The sequence below is a fragment of the Ambystoma mexicanum genome, chromosome 2p (assembly GCF_040938575.1).
Source record: "Ambystoma mexicanum isolate Mex_15411 chromosome 2p, UKY_AmexF1_1, whole genome shotgun sequence".
NCBI lineage: Eukaryota > Metazoa > Chordata > Amphibia > Caudata > Ambystomatidae > Ambystoma > Ambystoma mexicanum.
In genome coordinates, this window is record NC_090923.1 from 823,952,300 (window position 1) to 823,979,576 (window position 27,277).

General features: G+C 49.2%; 1 protein-coding gene across 1 annotated transcript in view; it reads right to left on the reverse strand.

Annotated features, from left to right (window-relative positions):
- Positions 1-19,654, reverse strand: part of KCNK6 (potassium two pore domain channel subfamily K member 6) — a 231,800-nt gene extending 212,146 nt beyond the window's left edge. Inside the window, exon 1 of the mRNA XM_069644524.1 lies at positions 17,803-19,654. Within this exon, the coding sequence (XP_069500625.1) occupies positions 17,803-18,112 (310 nt within the window). The 5' untranslated portion in view covers positions 18,113-19,654. The remainder of the gene's footprint in view (positions 1-17,802) is intronic.
- Positions 19,655-27,277: the final 7,623 nt, after the last annotated feature.

Sequence of the window (27,277 nt, forward strand, 5' to 3'; positions counted from 1 at the left end):
ATCAGTTGAGTCTTTAAGGCCAAATGAGGATCGAGAGGTGCCGTCACTGCAACAGCTTCTCTAGGGGGTCGAGGCAAGTGGGACTTCACTGGGAGAGACTCCCCCTTTGGGGACAAGGACTCCCGTTCGTATGAGGAACTCCCCAAGCCATCCCCTGTGGTGGCATATTTGGGATCACAGAGACTTTACTAAGTATCATACATATTGGTACGCACAAGAAAGAGGAGCTGTCTCTTTAAATAGACCTCCCTTTAACTGACTAAAAAAACTAAAAAACTAGAAGGAAGGCACACTGAGCTGTGGGGAACCAGAGAGGCATACACAGAGGGTAAGCCCCCAAACAGCACAACACCAGAGAGAGGCGGAGCCAACAAGGCCCGCGGAGCACAGGAATTTCGAAAGGGCTCCAGATGTAAGAGCGAGGAGCCAACGGTACAGCGTCTAAAGGGACGGAGAACCCAAAGAGACAGGAACTCAAGTCATGGTTGTGGAGTGACCACAACAGCTTCGTGGTGGACAGTGCACCCATATAACAACGCCGAAATCATTCGCCTGAGGAATCAGCAAGACAGCTGGTGTCACACTTCGTAGGAACACGCGCAAGCGCTTGCAGGGCCCCACCAGGTCTCGCGACATGCGGACCCAGAAACACCCTAGAGCTATGCGCAAAGATGTTATTACCCATCCTTGCAGTGTCAGTCGTTTTGTTGCACCGTTTCCTGCCTGCTGGAAATTGCAGGGGAGATCAAGGCAGCGTGCGCCGTAAAAAGGGCTACAACTCCCATGCTGCTTGTATCCTTATCAGGTGATTATTCTACGTTCTTCCTGAACGTTCCTTTTGGTTGCTTCCGCCTACATAAGTGGCTAGAATTAGTGCCTCGCCGCTTCTGTTTGAAGTTGTTGACTGTTTTGGAATTCTGATTCCATCTCCTCGCAGAGCATAGCCTTACATCTGCTGTCTCAAGCTCTGCCCACCCGTGTACTAGAACTCCTGGTGTTTCCCTTCGGACTGCTCTGCCCGTTGATTTGGATTATTAGCTTGCCCGCCCGTGTATCAGGACATTTGCTTTCTCTGTTGGATTGTACCGCCCTCCGTCGTGCTCTCAAAGCCGCCCGCTCGTGTACCAGGACCTTTGCCTCTGTTGTATTGCACCACCCTCCGTCTTACTCCCAACGCAGCCAGACTGTGTACCAGGACCTTGCCTGCTCTATTGAACTGCACGGTCTGTTGTCTCTGACCTTCACTATGTCCGCCTGTGCCCCTTGGAATACTGCTTTTCGATTTGGCTGCTTTCGCTCCTATTATGTGCCGGGCTCATTCATCTTCATGTTTCTGAACATTGGTGTTCTTACCTGCTCACAACAAGTGCAGCTCCATTCTCCTCAACTGCACGTCGTCTGTGCATGCTACGTGGATGGCGAGTTGCTCCACTTCCTTCTGCTTGGGGTGTCTACGGTTTGTCTGATTGTGAAATCCATTGTACTCCACGCCTTTAGTATCTTCTCCGACTCCTGTAATCCACCGTTACATCCTCCCATTATACTTCACCACATCTTCGGATGTGCATAAAAGACGCTGTGCTGAGTGTTGCACCAACCCGTAACTAGAGCGCGCCTCCTGCCGCCCGGGAGTGCTGCCCTTACTAACCTACCCCTTTTATTATTTTACACCTGCCGTTGTCTCCCTTAAAGTGAATCCAATACCTCCGATGGTAAGGCACGATCTCCTTCTATTGTGATAACACCCTGGGTTACCCATTAGTTTACAACACCACTTTGTGTTATAAATAGGAAGATCATCCCTGTGTTCCTTGTAGCCGGACTGGGGGGAGGACATATCAGGTATAGCACAAAGAGTCTTTTGATCCTATATACCTATCTGTCACTTATTGCCTATGATCTTTCCTTTCTTTGCAGCTGGTTCCGTGGCGGTGTGTTCTCCCCGCTCTTAAGTGATCGGGGCCTTTGTACTGTTCATACAGTAGAGGGCCATATCATTGAAAAGATCCTTTTCCCTCATAGAGAGGAGGCTCGATGAGGGGGCTGCAACCCGAGCTCTACAATCAAATTCCCGGCCACATGTGGTCTTCGGTCTCGGGCATTCACGTTCGGTGAGTAACAGCTGGTTACACGAAGTGATGTGTGCCACCGCGGAGAGCGAATCGACAGAGAGCAAGACACCGTCAGAAGCAAGATGCCAGAGAACAGGAATGAACGAAGAAGACCCGAGCAGGCACCAGCCCTGGAGACGTTCCCTCTTCAGCTACCAAGGCAACGGGAAGGACGGGGAGACTGCTGGGCAATCATTATCAAGCAGGAGAAACTCGTCCCGGAGAAAATCAACGAGAACTGGAATGTAAAGTTAATGAAGTGGAACTATAATATTCTAAGAAAGAGCATCTGCGTTAAGTTTGAAAGAGAGACTATTGAAACGGAGGCCCAAGTACTCTGGGAAGAAGGGAAAACAACAGATATTTTAATGGCTGAAGAATGTAGTGAATCAGAACAAGAATTCTATGAAGTAAAATAAAAAGAAGCCTATAAGAGCAAAGAGCCACAAACCAAATCACCCCAAGAGAGAGAACATCAATGGCCAAGAAAGCATATACCATAGGAAAGTGTCTTAAAGAAATCCAAAAGGCAGATCAGCCTAGGACAAAGGTGAAGTCAGAAAGCTATGAGGAATTCATGGAAGTCAAAGGAAAATGGGCAACCTAAAAACTTTATGAAAGAGTTGCAATACATTGTACAGAAGGTGGCAAGAGACTATTTGAAAATAGCCTACTAGCAATATCCTTGAAGCAAAGGAGAACTCCAAGAAAGACAATCGGGAGAAGGAAGACATTCTCCCGCCTTTATTTTTGGTTAGAATAGTGGTAGGGTCAGTTAGTATTCATTTTTGGACAGCTGACATTTTTTTGGTAACCTCCGGGTGACCGACGAGCACCTTAGTCATTTATATTGGCAGGCAATACCCCATAGCAATGAGGAAAGATAGGGCTTTTGATTATAGTTTAATAATTTTAAAAAAATCAGTGATGGCCTCTTGGGGTCGGTGTCCTCCTCCTGAACTGCCACAACAAGTAACGGGGTATTTCTGATTTTCACAATTTGTGGCACAGCAAGCTGGGACTATGTCTCCTTATGTTTGGGGGGCTTCCCTGCATCTGATGCCTTGCTGCAGAGGTTGTACATGCTCAAGGAAGGCCAGGAGGCCTGGATAGCTTGATGTACTTCATAAGAGGCGTCGGGCAAAATTGACATTCAGCCTTACTGTTCTACCCTGCGAGTAGTACAGTGTATTTGGGTGTGGAGCTGTATGTGTATGAAGTAGTGTCCTCTTATGCTACACAGAAGGGTAAACCACACATCAAAGCTTCATCCCCCAATGCGGCTTGGTGTGAACACCAGTCCTGAGGGAAACACCAGCTCTCCACGCACTGCAATCCGTATTCCACTGTTTCAGCCACTGGGATTCCACGCCCCCAGGCTCTGCAGCTCTTGCAGTCGACCAGTCAGCTGGCTGCAATCAGCAGCAACCCCAAGTCATGGTTCCCAGCAGCTCGTGTCGGTGCAACCTCGCCGACCGGGCATGAGAGTAGAGTAGAGGAATGGACCAGGCGGCGTTAAGCCGCATCACTCCAGTAAGGAACTATAAACTTGGAGCAGCCGCTTCCTACACTCAAAAAGCCAGATTAAATTCCTAAGAAAAAATATATATAGTTCACAAAACAGTGACAACCAAATGGCCTGCTTTGTGCTGCTTTCTGCAAATAAACACAAATTAGTGGGCATTGTGGTGGGTCAGAAGTACGACACAGACATTTCGTTTTGACTCCAATTTTATTATCGAATACGGATAAACACCCAGCTTTCTCCAACCAAAACTAAACTGGGGTGCTCGTCAGTTATCAGTGAGAAACTAATCTATGCTAACCCTACTACCACCAAATTAACTAAGGCACAGGAGAATGACTATCCTTTTCCTATGGGCTACTTTCTTAGCAAGTTCAACTTAGTAAAGTATTTGTAGGTAGTTCTACAAAACTACTTTTATCAAGTCGTAAAGTTCAGATATTGGGTTTTTCCACTTCTCTTTCTCCCTTATCTTGTTCTCTTTTGATCTTTTTGGTTGTTTGTTCCTTTCTCTTGGGTCCCTTTTGATCTCATCTTGTTATACACACTTGAGACTTGCTTGATTCAATGTCCAACCCTCTTCCCGATTAAGGAAACCAATACTGGTTGTGTAACAGTTCTCACTTCCCTATTTCCAACATTTCCTCTTTACTGAGATGAGTAGGAGAACTCCAATAACGATTCTCAGTCTTCTCTAGGACTTGCTCCTTACTGGGACAAATATGAGCAGCCCAATTGGGATTCCACTTAATACACCCTTGTTCATCACTGGGAATGAGCACGAGTATCCCATTTGTTGGTTGCCTCCCTGGGTCTACGACTCTCCCAGTTACCTTTCTGACGCAGAGATAGTGTCACCGGGTCTGTATATCGACCAGGTCTCTCTTCTCGTGATGTCAGGACGGCGCCTTCCCTTGCCACTTTTTCCTCTTCCGCACGCTATTTGGTGCCCTTTGGTAAGTGGTTTCAGCGTCCTTGAGGCACTCCCTCATATTCTCAGTCACGCCACCACTTGTTATTCGGTTCCTCCTGGAACCTTGTGCCAGTTCTTCTACTTCTCTGAGCCTGGATCTTCTGGAGCGCAACTCTGGCACTTATGCCATCTTCCTCCGAGCATTAGAAGCTGTGCTTCCATGTATCCTTCTGACCGAATCCCGCGATTTGTCACAGAATCCAGAGATCTTAATCAGAGGGTCTGGAAACATGGAATTTTCTTAAGGAATAGACCACTGACCAACATTTGTAGACCTTAAATAAATACTGGCAACAGGATTAAAAAACAAATCCTCTACCTACCCTTAGCTAGGTGAGCTGTGAGAGCTAAGTGAGCATGAAACTAATAAACTAACCTTTCGACTCAAGGGACTTGGGCTAAAAGAGCAGGGAAAGTGCAACGTGGCTTCCTTTCGAGACAAAAAAGGCAGGGTTTTGTCTCGAAGAGACGGCTAGGAGAAGAAAAGGAAGGTTCCTTCACCGCTTTAAAAGCGGAGACGACCGTCTCTTGCTCTCGGCTCACAGACTTCCAGTGGAAAACTGGCCCTCCTCAAATTAGCACACCTACTCTTTTCTGCAGTGGGAGACACAGCAATTGCATACTTCTGTGAAGAGAGTTCCCTTTGCTGCTCAGCCACATGTCTGATCAGGAGATCTTGGCCTTTTGATCACCGCCAAGCATGGACTGGAATTCTTGTGGGAAAGAAAGCCCTTAATTCAGGGTTGGATGAATTGGGAAGCCCTCCCTTCTAGATCTCAGCGACTCATCGAATTACCTTAAATAAAACCTAGTCTACTGCATCAGACGAGACCTCAGATGGTTCACTCCTAGAGGAAGGGTTCTAAAAACATGAACATAAAAAGGATATGAGGAACTTCTTAGGGGATACCAACGTGTAGGCATCAGCGTCCTAAGATCACTTTTAGTACAAGGCAGGTGTCGCATGCATATGAAATTGAAACGGAGAAAGAAGTCCCTCCGCTCCGTTTAACATGTTCAAGTTTCTCATGCGCTGCAAGAAGTAAAGGTTTCACATGATTTTTATTGTGTAGTGATTAGAATTTCAGAAAGTGGCCCTTTGTGTTAACACGTGTTTCGGTGAGAAAGGCGCCGTGACCGCCGAAACACGTGTCATCACAAAGGGCCACTTTCTGAAATACTAATCACTACACAATAAAAATCATGTGAAACCTTTACTTCTTGCGGCGCATGAGAAATATGAAGCAACCATATACTTCTAAAAACATGCGTTTTATTTATTCATTCATAATGAGCACAGCGGAGAGGTAATTTTGGCCCTTTTCTACAGGGTGAATGGTTGCTTAAGTCAAGGATTTCTTATTGAGCGATTTCATAAAGTTGTATCATGAAGGATTAAAACCGGCTACTCAAGCTTCTCTGGATGTTGTGTCAAACCCATAGGTTCATTCGCAGAAATCACTTATTCAGAAAGGGCAATTCATTCTATGCTGCTAGTCTTCACCCAGTTCTAAATGACTCCAGTCCAGCAGCCCTGAAAGCACAAGACTGACTAAGGAATGCATAGGAGATCTCACTGTTAACCAGGAGGCCTGTTTTTCCTGTCCAACACATCAGCCCAGCCTCATTCCACTGGCCTTTTACCGCATATTTACTTACCAGCAGGCTAGGGCTGGCCTATAGGGCAACAGGCCCATTGTCGAACCAAAAATGCAAAAGGCTGGCGCGACACCGTTTTTTTGGTCAATGCGGGCCAGTTGGATGAGTCGTATCACTATACCGCTAGTAGTTTTGACCAGTGTCGATGAATATATATTCTTTAAAATGCACAATTTGCATCACAGTTTTCCAAAAAACTCCCTCTTGGGTACTATTCAAACAGTGTCCCAAAATGAATCAAAAGCCATTTGCAAACGTGGGCCAATTTTTCATTGGTGCCCGAGACAATGTTATGGCCCAGTCCAACCCTGCTTACCAGAGCACAACACCCACCAGTAATCATTTTTTGCACAGCAACTACTGTTCATTTCCCTTGAAGTGCTTTTGAAGTCAAGCACAAAACAAGTCAGTTCTAAGGAAGCAGCATTCTCGGAGACTGGATGCACAACACTGCCAGTGATGGCTGGTGGGTTTGGACCCAAGACTACCCCTTCCTTTTTTCTTGTGCTAAGTGAAAATAAGTGGTACGTGAATTTAAAAATATGCTGCAGTCATGATAGAAACTGCCGTCGTGCGGTGTCCTTCGGGCCCAACATAATGGTGGCGGTGGGGCTGTGCAGGGGAGCTTCTTGCACCATGAATATTTTATTTAGGTTGGGCATGGATCGGATGTCATAGCCACTTCGATTGAGAAGGGGGCGAGTGTTGAAGGTCTTGTTCAGTCTCCTCTCAGCCTATGCGCAATCGGGGTTCCCGGATTGACAGATGACTTGGCCAGCAAGCAAAGGGGCAGAGCAGGCCATTTCGGTCAGAGTGGTGCGTCAGCAGACAAGTGTAGTAGAGGAAACTGCGTGTGTGTGTGTTTGAATTTCGGTAAGGCATGCATGTATGCGAGTGGGTCGCGGAGCAGAATGTGTCCGTGTGCGAATATGTCTGTGTGTGCAAGAGTGCAGTGTGTATGCATGAGAGAAGTGTGCATATGAAATGCACATGCAGGCGGGAGGGGGGCAACTATTGTGGCTGTGTTAAGAGTGTGTAGCGGTGGGGGGGTTGGAGGATTAACGAGGCATCAGAAGTAAAGCTTGGGATTTAGCATGCAACATGTCTGGTTAGTGTGTCACTACGTCATTAAGTAGGAATGTATGCAGCCAGCAGGGACATGTTTTTTTACTCTGGCATTAGTTCATTAGGGTCAAACGTGTGCGCAACTACATGGGGATCTTGACATATATTGGCACAGCCATCATGGACACATTTTCTTACAGTGGAATTAACGTGTCGTGAGCAAAGCCAACATGACCTAGTGAGTCCTTAGAATGCTGCAGCCAGCATGGAGGCTCTCTCATAATGGCATTAGTGCATTACGATAAAAGCCAACGTGTGTGCGCTCTTTTAAGGGGGATACCGGCATGTATTGGCTCAGCCAACAGAATCACGTTTCTTTCAGTGGAGTGAATCCATTACAGGCAAAGGTAACAGGAGTGTCTTTTTACAGAGGCAGAATTATACAATATTTTGTGGGAGGGGCGGGAGGCGGTAAGCATAATGAAAGTGTGTTGGTGAATGCTTCTGTGCACTGTTGGTGGCCTGTCAGTTACTGTTTTTTTTTTCTCCATAGGGTTACCCTACAAAGCCAATTGGAAATTGTACGGTGCTTTCCCCAAGTATTTCATAAAAAGTGTGCTGCAAAACGCACAATTTTAAACACATTATTTGAAAAGAAATCTGGGGGGAAGGGGGGCCGGTAGAACCTCCCTGAACCCACCTTGGTTGGAGCTTCTTTCGCTATGCCCAGTCGCTTCTGCATATTAGGGACATTACACCTCTCCAAAGAAAATGATGACCAGCCGCCACTCACTGCTGCTACCGACAGTAAATAATTGCAGCCTCCAGTCACATCTAAAGTTGGTGGCGTACTATAAAGGAAGCTTCAGCAGATTTGGTCAATTTCACGGTGTTCAGCAAAAATATCCTAATGCCAGAGTACTTCCTTCCCCAGTTTACGGCCTCTATGAAGTCCTATAATGGCCATGAAACGAGCACCTATACGCCAACAGAACCCTCACTTTCCACTCCCCTACTCACCAGCAAACCAAAAACAAATTTGAGGGCATATACAGAGAGCGCGTATACATTACTCAAAACCAACGTCTGGTAAGGTCGGTCTGACCTTTACTAGAGCAAAATAACAGGCCGTTGTTCTACGCGAGAATTCTCGTCAAGGTGCAGAGAGAAGGCATAGCTCTGCCTCCATTAATTAAGGATAAAATTGTGACTGTATAAAGGTGGTGCTATCAAGTAACCTGTGGACCCAAAGGTAGACAGCTAAGACCCAATGTTTCTACCGTATACCACACAAAACATTGAGTGTTGGCAATAAAAAGGCTGTGCGTTTTTAATTGCACATAATTAATTATATGGTAATAAACAATCCTCATCATAATAACCATAAACATAATGTGTACTTTTGGGCACGGGGCCTGAGGTTACGCCATCTGGTCCGTGCCGCCTTCTTGGTCCCACGACAATGTGGGCCCAGTACAGTGCCCTGTTCTTTCTTCTCATCTCCCTTTTTCTTGGGTTGGGGGGGGGGGGTTATGGGAAAAGAAAAAGTATTCTGCATAAGCAAGGTACTTGTTGGTGCTCTGTACGGAGTCCCAAACTGATTTGCGTTTGTTTGCTACAAATGCAGCTCCTTATAGTGTGCCAAGAGATGGCCCTGGGCTTCGTCTGCCTGTGTGGGAGCGGCGTCCAGCCCACGGCCGGCTGGCGCAAACCGGATTTTGCACCCCGAAGTGCTTCTTTTGGTGCTGGCTGATATTTCCTGCCTGCCTCGCCCTGGTGTGCTTAGTACCACCTTGGTGGGCTGTCAAAGGTGTTGCTCACACCCTGCCCACTCACCCTGCCTGGCTCCAGGAGTCTGAGGGGCAGGGAGTAGAGCGAGGGAGGGAGGGGGTGTGCCTTTGCTTTCCCCTGCACTTGGCTCGGCTGTTGTCAGCCAACTGTCCTGGCCCCTCTCCCCATCCTGCCTTCCATGGAGCACAGGTTACTGGACCCTGCTTTGGAGCTGCAGGGATCCCCCAGCGGACCACTGGCTAAAACTCCTTCAGCCCGTACACACTCCCTACCCCTGGAGATTAAGTGGCTTGGGAAATCGCGATAGGGCTCATTAGGGGCATGGCCTACAAGGGGCAGAACGTGGCCTAACGGGCAGCCTGACCCCCACCAGGCAGCCCTTTGCAGCGACCATTAACCTCTCAATTGGTGTGCGAAGGTGATAATCCCTGCAGCTCTTAGTTTAAGAGATGACTGGTGGGAGTCTGCATCCCACCTTTTTCGCACTTAATTGTGATGCTGACCCCCCACCAGGCATCCCTTTAACTAAGATGGGATTGTGAACCTAACACCCCGGGTGAGAGGGTGCCGATCCCTGCATCTCTTAGTTAAAGGGGGCACCACCTGCCCTCGCCAGGCATCCCTTTAACTAAGAGATGCAGCGATCACCGCTGGGGCCAGTGCCACCATTATGGAATAAAAGGCAAGGCTGCTAAAAGTCGGGGCCTTTTTTTTCCTAAAGCCTGAAGCTGTCCCGCATAAGCGAGAGCTTGAAGCTTTAGAAAAGGGTAAAAAAAAAAAAGGCCATGGCCTTTAGCGAGCTCATTGGTTGTCATGAGTTATGTTGTTTGGGAAGGGAAGGTCTTTCTGACCCCTCCTCGACATTCCCACATGAAATGGATCTTGTGTTCACCCAATGGTGGGAGATGTCCCCACGTTTGTATATCTATTGACAACAAGTAAGACGGTAAACAAAACCATACAGACTCCATTTTGTGCCACCCTACACGCCATCTTTTGTGCAGCCGCACAATGATCTCTAAAAACCATCTCTCCCCCTGTCCAGCGCTGCACGCAGCAAGCCCAGCCTCCCCCTCCTGGCAGCTTACCCATTTCTCACGAGAGTTCAACCATGTATTGTTGCAAATGTTCAGTATCCCTGCTCTTCCTCTGAGCTCACTGCCCTGCGTGTGACCGGAGCAAACCATGGCCCGCATGCCCATCTGTCTCCACAAACCTGCTTGTGCTCCTTCGACCCCCACCTTTGGAAGTTACAACTTACAGAGCCTTTGCCCCTCCACTTCTTTGAGGAAGATATACATCTAACCCCTTGAAGTGACCAAATCGAGCACCCACGACAGCCTTAACCCCCCCATACCATATATCTGTTGTAGAAACAACACACGTCAATTTATATCATGAGGCATCAGGCAGATTAAAAACCACCATGGGGGGCACCTGGATCAGAGTACTGTGGTTTATGGGTCCTTAAGGGTAAAGGGCAAATTAACCATACACTTGTCAAAATGGACTTTACAGCACCCACGTTAATGTCAGCCATTTACGATGGTCATTTGCCTGATGTCTTTAATTCCTGTTGTAGATTCAGTTAGCAATGTTGTATCTTGTGAGTCTGACCTTTACCCCGCGGAATCGAGCACAGCTGACTCACATGCTGCACACAGAACATTCAAGCTACCAACCAATCCTGTGTGGCCGGCTTGTATATTCACATAATGTATCCATAGGTCTATCCTATTGTGTTCAAGTATTATGCACCTAAGGTGGAGCGTCAGTAGTGACATTTCCAAACCTTATAATGTGCTGCCCATGTAATGTCTGGCAGAGCGCTCTCAGGGCAGCAGAGTTCTCTGCATGCACAACTTTATCTTATATAAAACTTTTTCAACTTGCAATCTATCTCCTGGTCTCATTCCCTGGTGGGGTGTGTCCTTTATTTGGCTTCTTTGGTATTGTGTTGGGACCAGGCGCCTTCAGTTGCAACTGTGCAAGAAATCCAAGTAAGCCGAAGCAAGGTATAGAAGAGGTCCCAAGCAGGACCCGCACTCAAAATCGTTCATTTTGAAGTACCAGGAACTTTCATGCTGAAATATGTGACGTATGATGAGCAAATAAACCAGCAGAGAGCCACAGTGGGGCTCTGCCCAGTACCTATCAGACTGACAGCACCTATTGAAGTACCTGCACATAAGAAACCTTCGACAGTAAGGTATCCGTTGAGGAAACCATATCGACAAGTGAGACAAACTGACGATTGCCAAAACACAATGCCTGAAGAAGCCAAGAAAGTCCTAAAGGAAGACGAATGGTGACATCACAAGAACCCGGACTGACTCACATATAGAAGATATGACGACCTGCGAATGACGAAAAGAGACGAAACACCATGGATAAGGGACATCATGAACCTAAAGTGAAATAACGATATCAAAGGTAAAAGATAAGCCACAGAAAGCAGGTGGTGGGCAAAACTAAATCAAATACACACATTGGATGGAGAATGAGACAATTTCACGGTGTCTGAATCACGAGACCAGCCAAGCGAGAAGAGATGAAGCTGTCACACCTACGCCTGGCCTTGTGCCATCTCGAGCCCAACCACAATAATTGACACATGACCACTGAGGTGATGACTGATTGTAGCAATAATTGGGAGGAGCAGACAAGCACCCTACACCTGGCCGGATATTCTGCACGCTGCTAAACTAGTGGAAAAGTATGAGTGGGATTGGTGCCAACCCAATCATAGGGACCAAGTAATCTAGGGTCCTATAGTTAGTAGAACCAATGAGACGTTGTCCTTTTGTGACGTCCACAGTAGCCATTTTGAAGGAAGAGCTTAGATGCCCCACCTGACACTGTTCATCCAATCCCCTCACTCTGTTACCATATACAGATATAGCACCTATATTAAAGTTACCATCCTATAACCAATAGAATTGCATGCAACATTTTAAGCGTTACATGTCAGCGATTATGAGTTTTTGGTATAAAAGGATCGTTTTTTTATTAAGTTTGTTGGAGTTGTTGAAGCGAGAAGGAAGATCAAGCAACCGCTGATATTCACGAAACTCCCCGTTTTTTGTATTTGTCATTAAACAGACTCACCTTTGCCAAACCATTGAGTTGATACTAGAGTATTAATCTACATCCCCATCCATTTCACGGGTGCTGCTACTCATCTTAAAGTGCTATTGGGCAAACCCCAGCTTCATGGGCCGGTTGGGGTCCTAGTGCACAAAGGCATCTTACTAGTTGGTGCAACATTAGTCAAGTGGGCGTCTTTTTGGTGCAAAATATGCTTCTCTGGCAAAAAGCAAACCACCTCTAGCCCACCTAACATTCTCTCACTGTTTTTGTATGTTTTCAGTTGAAAATAGGGAACCTCATCGTAGCAATAGGGACAAGTAAGTCAAAAAATATCCTCCGTTTAAATCATGTGCAGTTATCAGTTATCATTTCTGGCACACCACAATAACGAGGAACTGCCTAAAACACAACTGAAAAACAAACAGAAATCGTCCTCTGCCCTACAAAACCGTTGCAGTCCATAACAACCCCACGGAGGGGAGCTGACCCTGCTGCAGGAGAATCAAAGAGGCAGCATTGGAGACACATAGCAGCTTTGGAGACAGTCAGACCAGACACAAATATAAATAAATAAGGCCCATCACAGCTGGTCCCTGCTCAGAGGGCTGACACTTGTGCAATATCAAATTGCTGCAGCTGTTTAACTACAGGCCCTTAACAGTCACACAGATGCCACCAGACTGACTAAAACAAGCAATTGTTACGAGTTCGATTCAGGTGGTTCAGAAGATTAAAAAGCCTGCGGGCATGTGCATGCTGCAGTAGGATTTGGAATGTGCAGGTGACCTTTCAGCCTGCGCAGTGCCATTGCAGAGCTCGGTCTGAGGGTTCATATAGGGGTTGAGCCTCTTAAACTGATCCAGCCCCTCGTGAGTCGTGAAAGTGGTGACGTACCTCGACTCAGGATGAAGATCCAGTTTGTGGTAGCCAGACCTCAGGTCCAGCTTGGAGAAGACCTTCGCTCCTTGCAGCTCGCTGACGATGTCATCCAGCGTGGGTGTGAGATGGCGCTCCCTCTTGATGGCAAGGTTGAGCAGCCTCATGTCCACGCAGTTGCAGACGGCACCCGGCTGTTTGGGTTTGGGAGCGACAACAATCGGGGAGACCCACGGGGTCGGGCCCTCAACACTCTCAATAATGTCCAAGTCGACCAGTGACTGAAGCTCCTTCTCCACTTGGGCCCTCAGGTGGAAGGGTATCCTCCGGTGTTTTAGGGCCGTCGGTCTCACCGACCCATCAATGTGGAGCCTTGAATGGGTATTGGCGCGTCTCCACCGAATGAATATATCCGGGCTTTGGACTCAGCTTGGGAGGACCTGGGAGTGCCTCATAGTGCTCCGCTGCTAGCACGCAGACCGACGCACCAGTGTCTATCAGGACGGGAGTGGGCACCTCCCCAATGTTAACGGTGCGCGTTGGTTGCCTGTAACCTCTGGAGCAGGCGGCGATGTTCGAGATGAAGATTTCCTCCTCCTCTTCTTCCTCCTTGGCTATGTCCAACTCCTGCATGCCCTGCTCAATTGCCGACACTCCCCTCACTCTTCGGGCATTGCTCCGCCAACTCTTGCTGGCCCTCTTGATGCTGTCACAGGGGTGGAGGCCCTGCAGCCCCTTTCATAGTGCCCGGACGTGCCACACCGGCCACAGACCCTCGTCTTCGCCGGGCACTCTCCCACATGTGGTAGGTCATACCCGCAATACGGGCATGACTGCGGAGTACCAACCGCAGAGGGACTGTCCATTCTCCTGGGTGTCCATCGCGCTCTTCCTGGGGCCGCACGGCCGATGGCAAACGCATCTTCGCCCTTCCCAGGGTGCATAGCAGCATCCATTTTCGCCCCTCTGGACTCTGCCAACTCATAAGCTCTTCCCGTGTCGAGGATCTGTTGCAGCGTCAGGCCCGGCTCCCGTAGCACCTGCAGTCTCAGCTTCCCCGAGCTACACCCTTGCAGCAGCTGGTTGCGCACCATCTCCTCCTCATTCACCCACCTGCAGGTGCTTGCGAGGTGTCTCAGCCGTGCGCAGAACTGGTCCAGAGTCTCTTCCCCTTTCTGCTTTTCCGCACACAACAAATCTGTCTAAGTCGACATTCGCCATCGGGAGAAATAGGTCTTGGAGGGCTTGTTTCACAGCATCGTACGTGACCACCTGAAGGTTAAGAGAGTCATAGATCCTGTGGACCTCTGTGCCCGCAGAGTACACCATGGTAGCAACTTTGGCATCATCATCATCCGTCTCCCCTGCTGCCCTGAAGAACATTTCCAACTTCTTAACCCATAGAAGCCACTTTGGCCCCAGCTTGGATGGTGGGCCGGTGGTGTCAAATTCGGGCATCGGAGCAAGGGTGCTGTGCATCCTACGTGGGACTGACGCAGGGGCTTCCTCTCCTTCACCCTCCTCACCCATGGTGGCAACTGGGAATGTGTACTCACAGTCAGATGGCCCTTGGGCACAAACCCTCCCAGTCCAGCCTCAGGATTGGTCTTGTAGCACCCCAGCAATGGATGATGGCTCTGTCAGCTCTCTCCAGTGGCCTCTAGGGTGTTGCCCACTTTAATTCCCTTTTTTTTTTGATCCACGGCCCCTCAGGTGAAAAGGGCCATGGAGTGTCCAAAAATGTATCTTTTATGAAAGAAGATCGCAGCCGGCGTACGAGCACCCTCCTGGGCCGCAACCGATGTGATCCGTTATTCAGACAAGATGGCCGCCGGCCATGTGCGTGTGTTTGTGACGGCACGGAGAAAGCACTTTCTCCGATTCACTCGGAGCAGTAATATCTCTCTCCTGCTGTTGCCAGTGTTGTGGGGTGCGGGGGACCTCCGGGGCCCCCGCTGGCAGGCACACGTGCACACACACACACACACGAAGGAACCACACGGGACACGGGTGGTCTGCTCAAGTCCCGGCGGCAACTGGCTACCGGGCCGTCTTTATTAGAACTGGGCATGTGCGAGCCTAGTTATGGGCCGCGCATGCGTATACTGCGTAGCTCACTACGCAACAATATATTTGCTCTAGAAGGTTAGCATGAATTATTTATGAAAGGTGGGTCCGATTAGCACACACCCCTCAGAAACAGTACTACTAATGTTTTCTCGACCTTGAAGGTGGCAAGCCGTCACACATACTGGTTCTGCAGCGCACCAGGCATACTGCAGTACACCCTCTTAAGAAAGGAGTAAGAAAGCTGGAACCGTTTAACTGTCAATGCAGACAATGAATACACGCCCACCCTTTACGTATCCTAGGTCTTCCCCCACTGCTTCCTGAGCGCGTGACATCTTTACTTAGTTTGTAATAAGGACAATAACAAGAATGGATTTACTGAGGAGTGTGAAATGCAAGCAGAGCAGAATCCAGGCACTGGATGGAGACCTGGCGGGTAGCAGGGGACACTACAGACGCAGCAGAGAAAGGCCAGCGTCACTGTTTCTCATCAAGGAACACACGTATTTCTTCCGTGTGCCTCCAAAGGTCACCTTGAAAGCCGAGCGGCGAGGAAGGCAAAGCAATCGGGGGCATAACATGAAATGTATACGTACGCAGAGAAGGCAACCGTGTACGTCGACGCATGAACCTTCCACGGTCATTGTTCGTGAGCACGAGGCAAACCTGACCTACAAACCTGGCATCGGTAATGTAGGACGATTTTGGAATGTGGGGTGATGTCAGCCCACAAGGAACCCAACCCTCTTCGTCCTCCACCCGAAATACCCATCGATTCCACACGTTTCTAGGGGGTTCGACGAACCAAAAGGCACAACATTTGGGGGCTCCTCGCACCCGCATTTGAAACCACGACGCAACGCGGGTAACTATTGCCCAATGGGGAGCAGACAACACGGCCCCGCCACGCAGTTCCCGTCTGACCCGAGACAGACGGTGCCTCTCCTGTTGAAACAGGAAGTACACAAAGGGCAGGAGTTAAATGTGCTTCACACGACGCCTCTACAGTCAGTCTTTAAAGATGGAGTGTATGGGCCCCCAATTTCTTTCAACCAACAACAACCCCAAAAAAAAGAAACCACCACCACAACTCATTGTGATGAATGCCAGATGGAGTCCAAAGTTGAAATATTTGTGTTAACGCTTATTTTTCTAGGTACTTGTTTCTCTAGTTTCAAACTTTAAAAGGTGCCCTTCAACCTCCAGCACATATTACCTTTTTTGTCCCACTAGAATTCCATTACACTCTTCTAAATGGTTTCATGAATGAACAATGTAAATTGCTGGGTTTCAGAATTGAAATATGCAAAAAAAATGCAAACCAATAACTTTGCGCTTGTTCTGCGGTTGATTGAATAAAAACATGTTTAATAATGAACCAAGTGCTGCACTAGGCAATAATGGACCAAGTCCTTGCTAACCGACAAGTGTTTTGATCTTCGTAGGTCTTCTTCGAGGCTAATCAATTCGCAAGTACAACAGATACCCTTAACATGTGTACAAACTTTCGTGGTTACTGTCAAAGCAGTTATCATTGATGATATTAACTCTTGACTATTAGCATTTTTCCAGAAATGAAGATCCATATAAGACTTATGGCTACAGCGCCAGAAAACATGTATAAAGTCACTCTTGCATGAGTTGAGTTGTAAACTTTTTGCCCAGTAGTTCCTCATTGAAAGAGGCTCTAACAAAGAGTGTAAAGGGCGTTTTGTTACAAACACCCACAACGAATTCGGCATGGGTGTAACAAAACAACAAAATCCCGCCAAAAGAACCACCACAACTCATTGTGATGAATGCCAGATGGGCTCCAAAGTTACCTGTTAAACGCTTATTTTTCCATGTACTTTTTTTCTGTAGTTTCAAACTTTAGAGATGCCTTTCAACCTCAAGTACCCATTACAATAGAAAATGTCCACCCACAGTCCATTACACTCTACAAGGTTTCATGTAAATTGTGTGGCTTCAGAACTGAAATACGGAATGCCCTGGCTTTTCCACAACAGAGTTGGTGCTTACAGACCTCTCTGAAAGAAACCGAGCATACTGTATAGCGCTCAGCTGCATACTGTCCAGACTACAAATGTCAACTATGAACCTCAAGCACTGTCCATACTTCCCTCATATGTAGGACACCATTATGTGTACCACCAGACACTCCCCTCCCCCGCATACGTATAACACTTATGTGTACAGCCAGACCAATACTGGCATGCATAGCAATAGGGCAATGCCCCGCATGTTACTGTAGGCCAGTTTTGTGGGCCCCAGTGGGCCAGTTTGACGAGTTACCTCACTGAGCAGCTACTAGGCATGACCCGTGTCACTGAACGAATATTCTTTACAATGCACAATTTGCAACACAGTTTATCAAAAATGCCCCCATGGGTACCACTGAAACAGCTTGTCAAAAATAAATGATTATTAAATAAATATTCAATGGCAAATTACCATTGGAGACGTTGGGACACTTTTCTTGGTCCTGGAGCCAGTTAGAGGCCTCAGTCTGACCGTGTGCATAGGGCACGTTCTATATGAATAAACGACCCTCCCCATCCCCTGCTGTACATTAAGCGTTGGACTGGAGCTGTACCCACAGATGTTAAAGAAATCTGCATGCAAGTGTTGCCACTTCTTACCCACGGTGGTGACCAGGGTGCTGGCGAAGAATAAGGCGGAGGCGAAGTCCCAGTTGCTGTCGGTGCTGGCGTTGCGCAGGACGGACACGCCGTACTTGTTGGCGCTCAGCACCTTCTCCAGGAAGGCCTCCAGGTCGCTCTCGTTCACGCAGAAGTGGCTGTCCCGCAGGAAGGCGGCCTTGTACTCCCTCAGCTCCTGGCGCTTCTGGGCCTCGTACGGTCCCTCGATCCTGGATACCACCAGGGCCCCGAGCAGCAAGTAGGCCACGTAGACGACGATGAGGATGGTCAACACCACCCAGGACTTCATGGCTGCACAACGCAGACAGTGACTGCTGGCAGAGACCGCTCCGGGTATGTCGGATAGACGAGTCCCCTAAAAACGTCTACAGGAACTTGAGTTGCTAAGTGGAGAGACACACCGCACTAGGTGGCAAGGACCTTGTGAAGAGACTGCAGGACTGCCTGACCCTCAGATCATGGAGTCTGTAGGCCGGAGCATCAGAAGCGGGGCTGTCTGCAAAGAAACTGTTAGCTGATGGGGTACATCATTGGAAGGAACTGTCAGATAATGGGGGGGGGGGAAGACAGCCTGTAAGAGAATATTAGACTGCAAAGAGACCACCGGGGATTGTCAGCAAGTGGAGCACAGACTGTCAACTTTCGGTGTGTCGGGATGAGACTGTTTGTAGATGGGAAGAGACTGCAGATGGGCGCCAATCGGAGAGTATGTCTGGAGGTCCGGGCAGGGCCTGTAAGAGAATACTAGCAGGTGGGGAAGAGACAGTCACGAAGTGTGGCACAGCCCAAGAAGGGGTTTGTCAGCAGGTAGACTGCTTCATCGGACGGAAGTGTCACTAGGAAGACAGCAGCCTAACAGAGACTGTCAACTGATGGGGGCCAGGGACTCTAAGCAGGTGCGGTAGAATCTGTGACGTGTTGGCCAGGAAGAGACTGCCAGCAGGTGGGGGCAGACTGTCGGCTGGCAAGTGACTTCAATCAGACCGTTGACCCACAGAAGAGGGTCGGGTATTGCTGGAAGGGGGGCGGTCTGTTGGTGGAGTGCGAGATAAGGAGAGATTCTCGATCGAGAGGGACAGTTAGCTAAAATACAAGCAGGCTACTGGGGCAGGGGCTGGGAACAGACGCGAGTGTGTGGGTCGGGGCGAGGGCATGCTTAAAAGCGACCACTGAAAGTTCATGCCGACCTGTTTCCTCTTCTAGAGGGTCGGCGGGGCGCTGGTAGGAGAGAGCGCTGTACTCCGGTTGTCTAATCCGCCCTCGGAGTGTCCCCGTCACCCACTTGGACTGCGCTTTCAGTTACCTGCCCTTAGTTTAGCCTTGCCCGGCTGGCTGCTCTCTTCCTGCTTCTCTCCTGTATTTATGTCAGGGGCTCCTCTCCTCCTCCCCCGTCATGCGCTGCTCTCCCCTCCTCCCCCGGCAGAGTCTGCCGGTCTCCACCGCTGGGGATGGAAAAGAAGCCTGTACCAACGCCGCAGACGCGGGAGAGACTCTCCTGCGCTTGCGAGAGCAGAGGAGCATTCTACACTGTGTGGAAGAGGCTCCACCCCGCCGAAGCAACCCCTGCAGGGCGGGCGTGCGGGAGGAAGTAACGTGCACAGGAAAGAGGGCTGCCCTGAAACTTTCCCGACACAGCTCCAGCTGTACTGTAGCGAGGCTTGGCTCTGACCCAAAAACCGAGCAACACAAACCCATGGCCAGCCCTCCATACAGACGCGACAGGAAACTCCCGGTGACCGGCCACTAACAGGCCCTCTGGGGCATCCATGCAACATACCGCTTACTGCAAAACAATATCCATCCAGGACCCCCGCGAAAGACGGGAGCCCAAAGAAACATGAAGCCCACGACACCTGAAGCACATTTCCCTAGCCCTAGGCCTCAGCCCTCCTCATGGAAAACAAACCGGGCCCACCGTCTCCGTGGGATACAATTCGTTTCCGCCAATCCTGGCGTTTTAGACACGAGGTTGCACCCTGGGACTTGCAGTTTTATCTTTTGCATTATGAGAATGGGCCACATTTCCTAAACCAATAGAGACCAGGACAGTGCTGTCAGCGAAGCCCTCGTAAAGATAGTCCAAGGGCCTTTTTGTGAAGTATATGAGCCAGATTCGTCCCCACATGGGCGTAATTTTAGGGGAGGCAGGGGTGTTTGCACCATTTTGTCTCACTCATTTGGCAGGGCCCCTTTCATTCAGATGTCGTTCCCTCCCCAACATTTTCAGCAAAGTTAATCTGCTGCCCCGCTCCACCATGCGCAGACAAGCTTAGCTATCTCTAGTGACCACTGCCACGTGCTATGCTTTCATTGTTAAAAAAAAAAACAGGACTGCCTGTAAACAGAGACGTTTTTATGGGAGGGCAAAAGGGGCACTTGCCCAGGGCCCCCACAAGGCTGCCTGATCTAAAGTAAGATTCCATTGTTCACCAGACTTAGCATTATGCTGAGGTGCTAAACCTATTGCCTGTCTGTTTTGACAAGTACATTCTGCCATGATCAATTAATCATGTAATGCTTTCTGTGTTCACTGTGGAATACATAGGGCCTCATTACACGGAACACGGTAAAATACTGCCCTTACCGGCATGGCGCTATTAACGTGTCCGCCTTGGCAAGACGTGCTGATTGCGTGCCATTACGAGTACGCGGACACGAGCACAGCGCCAGGCCGGTAATGACCCTACCGCCACACCGCTAAAGACCCTTAGCGGCACCGACGAAAGCGATGATAGCACTTCCGACCTCCAGCAACACGCAAATAGCGGTCACCGCTATTAGCGGTCACTGTAAAATTACAGAAACGGAAATAGCGTCATCGCACAGGAACGGGAAAGAGCACGGTGGCCATCTTTAAAAACACAATCCATTGCCATCCTCTGCCCCAAGGATCTGTTTCCACACCAGTGCCATACCAAAGCATCAAGGATCCCCTCACAATGCCCAAGGCAATCAAGAAAGGCGTAGATCGCCAGCGCAAGGAGAAATTCACAAATGAGGAGCTGATCATGCTGACGGAGACCCTTGCTGCAAACGCGGATGTTGTCTTCACGATTGACATGCGGCGTGAGACACTGATTAAAAAAAAAAGGCCATCTGGGCAGAGGTGGCCCAGAAAGTCAGTGCAGTGGGCACCACCACCCGCACCGTTCAAGACTGCAGGAAGCGGTGGGACGATCTCTGCCTCCGGGTCCGCAGCATACTGTCTGCAAATCGTAAGCCCTCAACATCAGATGGAGGTGAGTGTACACATGAAACAATGCACCGTTTAAGGTGAGGCACCCCCCAAATGTGAGCCCAGAATCACCTCATGGATGCGGCCACAAACATACATGCACACAACCCTGCACATGTGAGTGTCACACCCCAACACACACACATGCACGAATCACCACAGACACGTGCCACACAGACCCATGCATGGATGACCCACCCAACAGCCCCATGACCTGAATGCCCACTAATTAAGTCCCAATGCACAGAACAGCATGATGAACAAAATCTGCATGAAGCACGTTGAACCATCACCAATTCCATCCCCCTCTTTTTCCCCCAAAGGCTCACAGACCAACAGCGATCAGCAGGACACTGTAACACAGGCTCCCCCTGCCAAAAAACAAGCCAGGGCACAGGAGACAGGGAACACCGCCACCACATCAAGGGGCACAGGGAGGAGTGAGCACCTGCAGAGGGGCAAACACAGCAAGAGAGCCACTGCACCAAGACCTGAAGCTACGGCTGCAACAATTGCTGCACCCACTGCTGTGATCCCCCCCCCCCAACACAGGAAACACCCTCAGAGGGCCCACTCTCTGCTGCCACCAGTTCGACTGGTGAGGCAGTAGCCACTGCGCCGCTGTCTGACGTGGAGGAGACCAGTGACTTGCCCATGCAAATGCAGCCCCCCAGGATCCAGAGAAGCAAGCCCACGGCCAACACCACGATCCAGTAGCCATGGCCAGTCTGGCGACGAGACCATGGCAGGGTGCTGGAGCCCACAGGTGCCGTCACCTGATGGCCGAGACATAGACCAAGGTGCAGCAGCCACCCCACGAGCTGGACACAGTGGCCATGACCTGGCCACCATCAGGCAGCGCCAGGAGGATATTACAGTGCTGGTTGGCCAGCATGTAAATGAGGCAGCCCGTCTGAGGGAGGAGGTCAGGGAAAATGCTAGGCAGTCGAGGGAGGGCATGGAAGCCTGCACCAACAGGCTCTGCGAGGAGATGGCACAACTGAGGCAGGTCCTCGCCTGCATAGTGGACATGATGGACCGACAGTACGTACCCACCACCACCACAGGAACAACCAGGCCCCTCCTCCTCTGCAAGTTCAAGGCAGACAAGCCCCCGCCGCCGCTCCTTGCACACCATGAGGCGCACACCTTCCCAACCTCCAAATGGTGTTGGTGGGCATGGGAAGTAGGGCAAGCAGGATCTAGCTGGCACATGTGCAGCAGGACATCAACGTTGTGCAAGCCACACATGGGGGTGTTGTGGGGGCCGGGGGGAAAGGGTGTTTTGGGAATGTTGTGGGGGAGGGGGGAAGGGTGTTTTGGGAGTGTTGTGGGGGGTGGTTGCATATTCGGGGCCATGCACTTTTTCTTCTCAAAATATGTTTAATACACTGTTGACAAGTTAAGACACAGGCTTGGACTTCATCATTGTGTATGTGAACTTTATTGGGGGACAGGGCCTATTGTGCGCTTCACCACAAACACCAGTGCACTAATACCTACATCCATCCAACAGAGTTGAACCATGTGATTCAGAATATTTGGTTGATCAGATGCTGACGCACATCGCGTCCCTCCTGGGCATCGCCTCTTGCATGACCTGCAGCCCCGTCCCCTCCCTCCTCATCCCCATCATCATCCTCATCAGGTGGTTGCATTTCGACGTCAGGGGGCAGTGGCACATTCCGTCTGATACACATATTGTGCAGCATGACACATGCCATGGTGATCTTGGCCACCTTCTCATGGCCGTACAGGAGAGCCCCACCCAACCTACTTAGGCAACGGACCCGTGTCTTCAAAAGGCCAAATGTCTGCTCAATCACGACGCGGGTACGGGTATGTGCATGATTGTATTCCTCTTTGTGCCTGTTCTGTGGGTTCTGTACAGGGGTAAGGAGCCACCTCTTCAGGGGATAGCCAGCATCACCTGCATGGGTGGAACAACGGGGACTTGTTACTGTTCACCTCAAGTGCAACCTGTACATATCGCACTAATCCAGTTTGCATTGTGATTGGCATCCACGAATCCCAGCATGCATGGAGACGATCTGTGTAACTGCAATGTGAGAAGGTGAGCTAGTCCCTGCAAGTGGACATGCACCATGCATGCCTCCGGCAGTAATTGCCATGTCCTGGGTGTGGACTGGTCTTGGGTGTCCGTGGGCCCAGGCAAATTTGGTACCACACTGCTAGTGTACTGCCATTCTGAAATCGATGTTGCCATGCTGTGAAGCGTCACTTCAGTAGTGGTGTGGGGTGTGGTTCAGTAGCGGTGATCCCTTCGCGTGCACTCAAGGGCGCATAGCTGTAGTGATGTTGTGCAGCGTAAATTTTCTATTCGCATATTGGTGCCATGTTGCTGATTTGTGTCATATGGGGTGTGGTATGATGTGCATGTGGATGGATGTGTCATGGTTGGCATCTTGGATTGTTTTAAATGTTGTGCTGCTTCAAATTGCATGTTGTTTTGTTTCCGGTCAATTGTGGCCTGCCTTGGTGGACATTGGCCTACATCTGTATGTCCATTTGTTCTACAGAGGACAGTCCACACCCAGTTGGAGTATGCATCTCTTTCCCCCCCCCGCCCCATCACACCCAGTTGGAGTATGCATCTCTTCCCCCCTCCCCAATCACACCGAGTTGGAGTATGCATCTCTTCCCCCCTCCCCAATCACACCGAGTTGGAGTATGCATCTCTTCCCCCCTCCCCAATCACACCGAGTTGGAGTATGCATCTCTTCCCCCCTCCCCAATCACACCCAGTTGGAGTATGCATCTCTCCCCCCTCCCCAATCACACCCAGTTGGAGTATGCATCTCTTTCCCCCCTCCCCCAAATCACAACCCACATCACACTGCCATGTGCTTGCCCTGCTACTCACCAAGTAGCCACAGACGTTGTCCGGCTTGTCGCTCCATGTAGCGTGGTATCGTTGAGTTCCGCAGGACCATTGAATCATGTGTTGATCCGGGATATCGGGCACAACAATGTGTGATTATCTTGTTTGAGTCGCATACCATTTGGACATTGATGGAGTGGAATTGCTTTCTGTTTCGGTGGACTGCTTCATTGTAATGTGGGACCACCAATTCCACATGGGTGCAGTCGATGGCCCCGATGCAACTTGGGATGCCTGCCAGTGAATTGAAGCTAACTTTGGTGTGGGAGATCTCCTGGGCAGTCCGTGGCAGGGATATGTGTTCACTTGTGTGCTTGAGGAGGGCATCGAGCACCTGAGTCAGCGTGCGTGAGAATACTGGTTGTGAGATGCCATGCATCTGCCCTACTGTATGCTGATAGGTGCCTGTGGCCAGGAAGTGGAGTACAGTTACCACCTTCAGTAGAGGGGGGATGGCAGTTTGGATGTCTATGAGGCTCATAATGTCATGTATCATGTCCACGATGCTGGTGATGGTATCCCGGTCCAGACGGTACAGGGTGTGTATCTGCTCAGGGGTTAGGTTGAATGGACTGGCTTGGATCCTGGGGATTGCTGGCTGCCTCAGTGGTATTACTTGGTGCACTGGTGGGGCTTGCTGCGCCTGTCTCGCCCTCCTCCTCCTCCTCCTGCGTCTCCTCTGTGCTGCCTGGTGTTGTTGGTGCTGCAATGCAATCATGTCCTCCAGCCCATGTAATGCTGCTAGTATTGGAACCATCTTGGTGTGGGAAGGGGTGTGGTGTGCTCCTTTTGTGCTGCCACAGTCTCCATTGCCTCCACCTGTGCTGATTGTGTCCACCTGTGGCAGGTGGGAACACTGCTCATTTCTCTTAGCGGGTGGTTCGCGATGCCGGTATTTACGCCATGCCGGTATGGGCTTTTTGGGGCTGTTCCATGCCGCTATTAGCATGTCTGCATGGCTTGTGATGGTGTGCTAATAGCGGCATGCTGCTATTTACGGGATGAGGGGTCGCACGCCCGTGGACTAGCCGCTATTAGTGGCACCGTTCTTAGCGGTGCCGCTAATTGCGGTTGGCCGGGTCGTAATTGGGAAGGGTTTTTAACGATACCGGTATTCCCTTACCGGTATCGTTATTCCCTTACCGCAATCCGTGTAATGAGGCCCATAGTGTGTTCTGTATGGCCCAACCTCTGTAGCATTCTTTCCTTCCTGTGGGAATTATGTTAATCATGTGCAATAGACAAAGTTGAAATCCATATTGATAAATTGAGTGCCACAATGGTTCAGAAGGTAGCTCAGTATGTTAAGCACTCATTGCAGAGATATGTGTTCATATGAAAGATTAGGAGAGCACATTCCTGCAAGTCTGGCTGAACCTTTCCTATGTCTGCAGTTTATAAACATACCTGCATATGTACTTGGTTTTGCATCATAAGCGGTGCTATTATCAGCAATGTTCCTGCACCAGATCGGGGTTGCTATAAAAACTAACATGTCATTCGTATGGTGAAGGTCTAGGCATTGGTTTGTTCAGATGGGGCATTCTAAAACCGAGGCAATCCCTTCCAAAGATGAGCATAAACTATTAGTCCAAGAGGTGAATAAGTATCCAAATTCAAGACTGTGGAACCAAAGTGTTCATGCTTGTATCCTGACTTTGCCAGCAGACGATACAGTGATCCTGGTAAAATCATATAATATCTCTTGCATTACCGAGCGGTCTTCTGTGAGGTTTGCCATCTTGCATGCTGGTGGCATCGTTTTGCTCATTACTTTATCTTTCTTTTTATGTAGGCCATTTGAGTGGAAGGGGTGGTAGACGGGAGAGAGCGGACCAGATGTTGTAGGCCTTGGGCAAGCATATTTTAAGGTCTGCTCGTTTGACACAAAACCTTTGCTTTTTTGTCAAAGGTTTTTCTGCATGTTTATGAATGACAATTTCACAAGCCATTGTTCTGGATGTTTTTAAAGCTTAAAAGTACAAAAGACATACCTAGATTAAATCTGTTAATCACGTCGATTGGAATGCTGGCACTTATATACTTCCCTTGATGATGGAGAGAATGGAGCTAGAAGCATTTCCATTTTGCATAACACCCTTCTGTAATATTTTGGTTTTAAAAATTGTCAGGTTTGGAAATGTGATTTGTGTACTTTGCAAGCGAGTTTTATAAAATGAGAATCTTTTAGTACATGGTAAGAGCTGGAAAAGAAAGTGTTCAAATGCAGAGTTGGCACAAATCCAAGCTTCACCCCTTTAAGCAATGTGTGATTCTGGGCATCTCATTTAATCTTGTATTGCCTAACCTCTCGAATTGCCAGTCCCTAAACCTTTCAAAATTGTCAGACCTTCAGAGTGTTTTCCTTCTCAGGGTATGATCTTCATAGAAGCCTCGCTCATGGTTTCACTGGCTAAAGGGTTCCTTCCACTATAATAGTGAGCATTGATATACTACACACCACAGGCACTTGTTCCCTTGATCTCTAATGGCAACACTATTTGAAAACCATGTCCCACTTCCAATCTCTGTCTGGCTAGAGACACCTTCCTGGTAGCTTCTAATCTGCATTCACTATCCTTGCTATGCTATGTGTAGCTTTCTCCTTCCTTACAATTGGTCTCCTCTATCCATGCTTGAGCACTTTTGCATTCTCTGAGGCATCTAATGTGAGTTCTCTGCCTATACTGGGTTACATGTACCTTTTTACATACAGTCCTGCATTAATACTACAGGCTGCATACCTTCCTGGATGCTACTGATAAAAAGTATCCTGTTTCTATACTAGAAAAGAAGTAACCTCTTCGTAGATTGCTAATGTTGGCCTTCAAATGATACTTGTTTATCCTTCTGATTAGAGCAAGAATGAAGAGGGTAAGAGGATTTAAAGGGAGTAAACATGCTTATTTTGAATGCTGCGAGGCAGCATATCAACCTTTATGCTATGATCACGATCGGAGGAGGGTGCCACCAGATATTCTTGATCACTTAATTCCTTTGGTTTGGTGGAGACGTCCATGCCCAATGCCCCAAAAATGCTTAAGGTGGCCCTGCCTGTAAAAGCCACAAATGATGTGGCATAATGAAGACCTGTTTCTTTGTAATGCTATGCTGGCCGGGTGCCAAAGATAAACCACCACTGCCTACTTTAACAGTCACAGGTGAGTGGGTAGGGGTCCAACTTTGAGCAGCTATCGCACCCCAACTCTCTGAGCTTTTGAGTGGCAGACAGCACGAAGCAGCGGTGGCCACTGTGTGTCTGGGGAAAGCACCACCTGCCTCTGCACGATGCCGCGGCAGCACACTGAACACAGGTG